Below are 9,236 nucleotides of genomic sequence, written 5' to 3' on the forward strand. Positions count from 1 at the left end.
GTTACTATTGACCTATATACATCAGAATAGTAAAATTTAATGGTACTTTTTAATTCATTCTCATTTATATTGGGTAATGGGTTGTATCTGGTTAAAGTAAAATTAAAATATTTTCAAGAAAACCGAACCAATTTGAATAATACCCTATTTACAATTTCATTTGTGTTTCCTAATTATAATTATGATATTTTTAAGTCTTAAAAATAGACTACAAATGAATACAAAAGATGAATTTGTAATTAATTATTTGATTGCTTACATTATAAAAAGGATCGTTGAAATGTTTGACACACATTACATTATTGTTAAAAAAGGATTGAAAAATTTTATTACGCGAAACAACTCGAACAATTTAAATAGATAATGTGATATATTTTTAACTAATATATTTTAATATTGGTTATCAATTTCTTCCTCTCTCTCATTTAATATATTATTGAAATATCCCTGAAAACGTTTACACATAACTCCCTCTTTTCTATTAAAAACAAACAACCTATACTGCCTCTCTGATGTGGTTAAAGTTATACCCACAAAAGTTATAATCTTTACAATCACAGGCACCAAAATTCCATTTTAAAATTCATCTAGAAAATAACTCCATAGAAGAGAATGTAATGTTCTGGCTATTTTAATAAGAAAAGTTAATATGCATGAATTGACGTCAAGTTAAATACAGTTAATCTATTTCGTAGCTGTGTTATTTTTTAGTAAGTTTCTTTATTTATATATAAAATAAGCATTTAAACTTCAAATACTGAACCAAACATGTGACTATATTACAACAATTATAGTAAATAATAGCATATTAACATAGAAGTAAACAGCATATATACCGTGATAACAAGTTGTTTGTGTAGCAGAATATGTGCGTACATTTTGTCTGAGCCACCGGAATAAAAATTGTTGGTATATAAAATCACTTGTCCACATATACATATATATATATATATATATATATACCACCATGAGAAACTAAAGAAAGGGTAGAATTTGCAGGGAAAACCAATTTTGACGAGATGAGTATTGACAGCAGAAAAGAAGGAGTTGAAGAAGTGAATCGAACAAGAAGCAATGTTCTTAAAGTTGGTGTGGATCTTCATTAATAATATTAAATAAAATGTTTTTTTCTACAATGTTCTTAAAGCAATGTTTTTTAAATAGCTATTTGGATAAAAATGTGTGGACTACCAGCATAATTCATAAAAGCTCAGTATAGTTAACACATTAGGTTTTAGTTTACTGTTGTTAGGGTAACTTTCAAGTTCTTCGAACGAAAATTTTGTAACATTTCTCTTTATTTTAATCCGATTTGCATCTAACTTCTACGTTTTATTGTCTCCATCACCTTCACATTTTAAATAAGGGTTTTCACTCTACTACATTAATTCTAACACTGGAAACCTCTTTGATTGCCTCAACACTTGGAACCACGCACAGCAAAAATCAAAAGCAAACTATATTTAAGAAATGCAAATCTTAAATTAGACCAGTTTTGACAATTTAAAAGAGTTTTATAAATAGTCCCGGTGGCTTAACCCTTGTTAATAATCTAAGTTAAGGGTCAAACGATATCAGTTACAAAAACATACGAGGCTAGAATGAATTCAACTACATATACTGAAAACAAAAATGAGCTACCCTTGTGAACCAGCAGCAGCTATAACACACAATGAAGTGAATGCAGCATCTCTTCAACTCCTTTGACTCTTGGCTTCATCTATTTTCTTTTTCCGGTGTTTAATGAGATCAACCTGAGCTTGCTTGCGTTTATTAGATATCTGAATGACATTTTTCATAAAAAAAAAATAAGGGTGAGAAAACAGAATTGAAAAGACGGACCATCCAAGTTTACAGATGAAGTTTAAACACAATCTGTCACTTTGCAATCAGGACGTTACATAAGACAGTAATATTGTTATAGTTGGAAATGAGAACAAAAATACATTACACATGCATGGGGGAAAAAGAAACTCACCTGCATGGCTTCCAAGAGCTTCCTCTTTTTACGGGACATCATAAGTTTACCCATGTCATCATCAGGATTTTCTTCAACATTGGTAGCTGATTCTCCAGTCTGCACCGCTCCAGAAGTCTCTTTAGAACCTGCTGTAGTGTATGTAACACCTTTAAGTTCTTTTTTCAAATCATCGTGGTATTGCTGCTCCAGAATCATCATCTGCATTGCATTCATTCAAATTTGAAAAACTTCAGTGTCAGTAAACTAAAAGGGATCACCTCCACTCATGCCATTGTTATGATACAATGCAACCTTTTTTTTTTTTCTCAGAACATGTTTACCTTTTTCTTTCTTTCAGCTGCCTCATTAGCCTCCGCTCGGCCAATAATACCTTCAACCACAAGATTTTGAGGATCTTCCAGATCTTCATTCCCAACACCCGGAAGTGGAAGGACTTCCTTTCTGGCAGCAGCTTGCAAGTGTTTAATGGTTTTTGCATAATCTGGAATGTATGCTCCTTCTTCGTCATAATTAATAAAAGGTGACAAGTGTGGTGGAGGAATCCTGTTAATAAAAGAAACATATTAGCCATGAAAGTTAAAAAAACAAAATAGGCTTTCTTTAGCATACATATAGTTTTCTTTAAACTTAACACACGTTTGTAGAAGTGTGTGAAATTTTCTAAACTGTTCCCTTGGGTTAATGTGTGGAACTAATTTTATATTTTACATAAACCCAGTAGATATGGCCTTGCGGCTTCATTATTAATTAATTAGGGCTCATATACCAAATTAGACTTAACTTTACTAAACTACAAAAAAAGCCCTATCATTTTAATGCAACTCACTCTTTCATTGAATAAAATAAGTTATTTATCCAAGTTCCGACATCACATCAAACAAGACTTAACATAATAAATCACTTTTCGAACTTAATATATTATCACTTTCTTTTGGTACATCAGGAAAAGAAAAAACTACATAGCTAAGCTTAGCCCAACTTCCGACTAAAAGCAATCAGCGCTTCGTCGTGAAAATTCTGGCTAAAATGATTCCATATCTGATTTGTAGACACCCACCCAGGAAGAACATCAGTCAGAGTTATCATCCTGAGAAATATGCATCAAAGGACAACTATAGTCTCTAAACACGAGATCTTTGACACTTTAATTATCTACTTTAGAAAAATATAAGTCAAATTATAAACATAATACTAGCATATAGACACTCTAACAAGCTAGTAAATTTATTTTTCATTATATTCCTAGTAAATAGAATCTAAATTGCAATTCTACCCATAATTTTCTCTAGCAGAAGAGTAATTTTGAAACTTCAAAGTAACTATTCACTCATAATTATGTTGGGACTAGCCGTCTATTTAAAGAGAATAAAACACTAAAATTTGCATGATGCTCAAGGTTTATGGCAGAACATGGTGAGTGTGCCTGCATATTAGAAGGACGCCAACGTGGTTTCTATCTTTCTCAAATTTAGATAATAAATATTTTAATTAGTATCAAATTCGCCCGACAAAATTAATAGATGAATGCCCGTATAGATAGACATGGTTCCGCAGAAAGATATCATGAGCCCTTGTAGACAAACGTAATTTACGGAAACTGATAAAATAGCACATTCCTACCATGACCACTACTACAACCAACAAGGGTTCCACAATGGACCCAAAAACATAAGGATGCATAGGTCATGTAACTTCTATTACAGAAGCATAAAGACAAAGAAACTAGTTTTTGATGGGTAATAATAGTTTTATAAGAAACAAATATGGATTACAAGTTACCTTCCCACCAAATAATTATCAGTTGGCAAAATAATCCGTGCATTCACACAATCAAATACCCACTGTGGTTGAACGTAATCTCTCGAGAGGAACCTATGCCCTTGTGCTTCCCTGTCAACGATCTAAACATATGAAAGTAGTAGCTTAGCAAACGTAAAAAGAGGAAGGCAAGAAATATAAAATAAACGGACACCTAGAAGATGGCATGCTTAATCACAAACCTGATGAGTGATGCTCTGATCGGATTCCCCAAAAGGTGCCCCTTCTCCCTCCCAAGAAACTATGCCCCCAAAAGCAGGAATAACAAAAAGCAATGATTCCCTTGGTACCTGAATAATTAGACCAAAACAAAATGCAGGCAACGTCAAAACTAAACCACGAGGAAACTTCCAAAAACTCAAACCTAAAGTTGAAAACAAGCAATCTTGAACCGAAGTCCAATGAGATGTATTGTGCTATATGCATATACGCGGATCATATGAGATCAATCTAAACAGTATCACAATAAGCAGAAATATATATAAATTGTCCAAGAAGCAACACAGCACACAAATTCACATTTTAAATCATAACATATGCCGAAGTATTTGAGAAATAGCTCCTTCGTTTCCTGCAAAAGCAAACCATTAATCTAAGAGGATTTTTCTCTTGGTAAGTTTAGGACAGAGGAGCTTTAACAAGGTTTACAAAGGGTACCACCATAAAAGTTTCCACCACCGGAAGTCCACTGGTAAGAACCAAACCAAAGACCTTGAGAACAATATTTCAATCTTAAAGATTGAGGCAGTTTGAGCCAACAACCTTACTATCCTATTTAAGACGATATTTATCCATCATAATCCACTAGCACCTAACAAAAAAAATATCCATTTAAGTTTTAAGGCAAACTTCTACATAATCAGGCAATATTCCCCCACTGTTTTACACAAAAGTGAATATATGCATGTGTGTGTGTGTGTGTGGAATTACTTAAGGCAGAAACTTGGTTGTTGCAAGAAAAGAGAATAATGGATATGTACCATTGGATTTTACATGATGATCAAATATTAAAACTTAAATAAATGGACCACAGACTTTTTTAAATGATCATGTTATTACAAACTTTTAATCTTGACCATTCACATATAGTTGTATGGTCCTATAGTGTATGTATGGTAACTCGGAACTCAATGATTTCCTGAAGGAAAAAATTATTGCTTTTGTGATGATTTCAATATGATTTTATCCTTAGTATGGATTCTTAACTCTAGACAAAAAACACATCAATAGTTCTTACGTTCTTAAAATGAGAATGGATTATATGTTATATATATGTGTGTGTGTTATTAGCTTAGTTTGACTCCTCAAGACATGGTCCCAGTTATTACCATCACTAATTTCTATATCTTTGTGACTTCTTTTACTTATTTTCTGGGAAAAAAAATGAAATGTGATTCAGTAGTACTATGAGCACATTCCAAGCTATTGACTGAATGTACATTTAAATACTGGTGCTAAACCATCAAAAGATCTTACCTCCCTGCTTAGGAAGAATTTCACATTTTTAAAGAGAGTTTTACATTCTTTTGTATCTTGATCTTCCTCATGTTCACCAGTAACTTCCTCAACAAGGTGCATTAGTGCACCAGGTTCATTAGAAGGAAGTTGATGCTGAAGTTGTGCAAGCCTTAGTTCAGATGTTTCATTTCCAGTCTCTAACTCCTTTTGCTTGGTCTCCAATTGCTCTGATTCAACTTGAGGAGCTTCAGAATTCACTACAGAAGAACCATTTTTGGTACTGACATACCGTGACAGAGCATAGAGATCTGCATGATTTGAAGAGAAATGTAAATACCAGATACAATAAATATCTAATTAAATTTCCATAATTCCTTTGAAGTAGAGAAAAACGGTACCTGCAGCCAGAGCTTCCAGCCGAGGATCAAGTATTGGGGGGTACTTCAAATTTATAGAATGATAGAGGCGAAAATTGACAAAACTAAGAAGAGGCTGCATCAATATATAAGATTAAGAAATTAATCAAAGTCAGCATACCAAATATAAGGACGAATGTAAAGGATTATAAGTGTCCAGATAGCTAAATTTGGTTTTGGTTAGGGCATGATCCTGACTGGCACAACATCAGAACTTAACTAAATTGAACATTACATGATTAAATATACAGACCTTTAATCCTGTTAACATGGATGATAAGGCCGACAACATGGCAGAAAAAAAGAAATAAGTAAACAAGAATATATAACTAACCTCATATAATTGCAGAAAGTTTAGCATGGTAACAATGTCAACATCATCAGATACAACCTGTTGTAGTGAATGAGGAGTTAACCATGTTATCATCTGACCCTCGACCTCAGCCTGCACAAACAACAAAATTAATCCATTAATCCATAACATACAATTAAGATTACTGAACATTAATAAATGCCAAAATTGGTACCTGGTAGTATATGCCTTTCACAGATACAAATGTCTTTCTTAACTTATGAGTCCGAGATATGAATGCTTGCCATTCATGTGCCAATCTGCCAAAACAGTAAGCAATGAGAATAAACACAGAAGATAAAAATCATATTATAACCATCAACTGCAAGAAAACACCAATGGCCTTTAGCAAAATCCATTCCTCGTATCTTAACTACTTATTTTCAAAGAAAAAATAAAGCCACATAGGTTGATTTCCTCATTAGATATTAATCCCATGCTTTCAATATTCCAAGTATGTACCTTCGACATTTATGGACACACTCCACTTCTATTTTTTTACTCTCAGATGCAGGTAATGCTGCAAAAAGGTGCACCATTGTAAGGCAGTCATCCAATTCTCCTAGTGCATCCACAAACCTCGGGTACCTATAATTCAAACAAAAAATAAGTAGGAAATTCATCACCGGTTACAATACATAAATTGAAATTAACAAAACCAAACAAACCTCTGTCGTATAATCCTATCTATCTTGGGTTTGGGTGTTTTCTCCCGCAGCCTGTTTGCACGTTCATGGTTTTTCTTTGCCTCTGCTTTCTTTATTTTTCTCTCATGCACTCTTATAGCTCTATGTATTTCAACCAAAGGTTCGTGATGGAGGAAGGCAATATCCTTCACATGGTAATAAGTCTGATGAGTTCCCTTGAACTTTTTCTTAGGTTCGCGGGGAGTTACACCTTTCAAAATACATAGTTTCCTAAAATTCACAAAAGCCAGTATTAGAATCAAAGTCTTAATCAAATCTTCTTTTGCAGAATGTTTCAGTCCCTAAAGATGCAAATTCCAATGATATCATATCAGTAAAGATAGAAGATATAAATGATTCAGCCAAGTAATTTTCATCCCACAGGCACCCTCCTTCTCCTCCAAACCATTAAACGATAAAGCTGATACAACAAAAACACCTTAAACTAATGTACACATGACCGTGTTTTCCTTTCTGAATAGTACCTGAAAAGGGGTAGACTGATTTGAAGCTGCTTGAGTGCCTGTGACCTAATGACAAACTTAGCAGCATTTCCCTCCTTTTTCTTCCCCTGCAACAAAACAACAGCAATAAGCTCTTAAAATAATAACAACTAGGATGTTAATTTCATGGTATCTGAAAGGATTCGCGGGGAAGAAAACTTGTGAATATCATATCCTTGAGTTTGGTACAGCTTTTGAATAAACATTCTCATGAATTGTTGATTCCTGAAAATATCAAATGTTCATGCTTCCCTTGCTTCTTATTCTTATGGAAAAATTATATATATATCATATTTTTCAGGGAATGAAAGTTATTCTGTACAGTAACTATATATTACCACTCATTCGTCGTCGAAATACGATCCCTTATATCACACCTTGAAACATAAGCTCTCCTTAACCAGGAAAATTTTATTTTTTTACACAAATTGATTACTATAAATGAAAATGAACAGCTACAACTGAAATATTACGGATTTCAAATTCCCTCACACCCAACCAACAATCACTACCTCGATACCGCCATCGATACCACCACCGAAAGAGAAAAAAAAAACACAGACCACGAATCAAATTACGAAACAATAAGCAACCTATGAAAGTTAACAGGAAAACAACGCGTTTTGGCGAAGACTCAAACAAATAGAGAAGACGAGACGCGCAAGCAGAATCAGTACTCACTGGGGGTCTGTAGTGCTTCACCATTGTTGCAGGCTGCTGCTGCGGTGGGAGGAGTTGAGGGAACAAAACAACAATGCAGGGCGCACACAATCTTAAGAGTTAGGGTTTAACAAATAAATATTTGAAAAATACAAATATAATATAATTATAACTATAAATAAAAAATAGCATGTAAAATATAATTTAGGTTTATGAAAAAAAAATTATATTTTGGTACTAGATTCCTTTAATTGTTAATAAATTAATTAAATTTTAAATAGAAATAAAAAAAATATTGTAAGAAATAAACATGAAAAAATTAAAAATAAATATATAAGAAAAGATAAAGAAGGTGATATGTCATTATTATTTTCTTAATATTATTATTTACAAACCTTTTTTCATAAAATCTTTTATGACGAAAAAAAATATAAGAGTAAATGAGTTAAAATAAAAAATGAGAAAAATTACAAGGAACTTTTTTCTAAATTAAATTTATTTAATTAATTTTTTTTCTCTCTGCCAGAGTTTCTATGCACAACCGGCTAAATCAAAACAGGTATTAAGCCATGGAAAAATATTGTGTTTACGAAATAAAATTGCAGTTAAAAAGTAGTTGACAAAAATTAGGTAATTCTACATGAAATTTGAGTAATGCACCTGTTTTTTATTCACAAGCGAATTTCTTGTTTTTAAATAAATTTTAAAATTATCTAACTTTAATAATTCAAATTATTTTAATCAATTTTTAAAATTCAAGTTTTTATTCAATCAGTATTTTGTAATAACAACATTTCAAATCCTTTTTTTTTTAAATATATTCCTTATACAATTTATCAAACCGTAATATAAATTTACTTTTTACAAATTTGAAATTAATATCAATTAACTTCAAAAATATTTGTTATGCTATATAAGCATAGTTCAAATCAATATAAAAATCAAAATAATGTTTGATATACTATAGCTTAAAAGTTATTTGGTAGCTAGTAATTTTTATGTAATTATAAGTTTTGAATTAATAAATTAATTTGTTAAATTAAAATTTTTTGGTGAAATTAATTTACAAACTAGGCCATAAATGAAAAATGATATGATTACCTAATTTTTATAGTATAAACACAATAGTATTTTGTTTAAAATAAAAATATATCGTTGTATATTTGTAATTTTAGATATTTTAAATACTAATTAAGTTCTTATTAAAAAGTTTAGTGTTTCTGTTTATTTTTAAAGAGTTGTGTATTTATATATTTTATTTCGAGATAAGTCATTATATTTAAATTATTTGAACTACTGATTACAATTTAAATTCAATTTTTATTTTAAGTTTGTATTGCAGATTTTATAATATATATATAT

At 31.6% G+C, this 9,236-nt stretch overlaps 1 protein-coding gene across 1 annotated transcript; it reads right to left on the reverse strand.

The window, feature by feature from the left end:
- Nucleotides 1-1,441: 1,441 nt before the first annotated feature.
- On the reverse strand, nt 1,442-7,993 carry LOC114191960 (pescadillo homolog). The gene is made up of 13 exons (XM_028081436.1): nt 7,896-7,993; nt 7,197-7,282; nt 6,694-6,942; nt 6,488-6,613; nt 6,201-6,285; nt 6,008-6,118; nt 5,656-5,749; nt 5,276-5,565; nt 3,982-4,089; nt 3,761-3,882; nt 2,302-2,524; nt 1,979-2,179; nt 1,442-1,781 (listed from the first exon to the last, which is right to left on the reverse strand). Exons 1-13 carry the CDS (start codon nt 7,917-7,919, stop codon nt 1,695-1,697), a joined length of 1,806 nt encoding a protein of 601 aa, XP_027937237.1. The 5' UTR covers nt 7,920-7,993; the 3' UTR covers nt 1,442-1,694.
- Nucleotides 7,994-9,236: the final 1,243 nt, after the last annotated feature.

The sequence above is a fragment of the Vigna unguiculata genome, chromosome 7 (assembly GCF_004118075.2).
Source record: "Vigna unguiculata cultivar IT97K-499-35 chromosome 7, ASM411807v1, whole genome shotgun sequence".
Classification (NCBI taxonomy): Eukaryota; Viridiplantae; Streptophyta; class Magnoliopsida; order Fabales; family Fabaceae; genus Vigna; species Vigna unguiculata.

Bases quoted from the DNA above. Each gene is read 5' to 3' on its own strand.
- LOC114191960 (XM_028081436.1), bottom strand. From the start codon at position 7,919: ATGGTGAAGCACTACAGACCCCCA. The intron at 2,525-3,760 runs GTAACTTGTAAT...TTTTATTAACAG, and splicing joins GATAATTATTTGGTGGGAAG to GATTCCTCCACCACACTTGT. The intron at 1,782-1,978 runs GTGAGTTTCTTT...AATGTCATTCAG, and splicing joins AGCTCTTGGAAGCCATGCAG to ATATCTAATAAACGCAAGCA.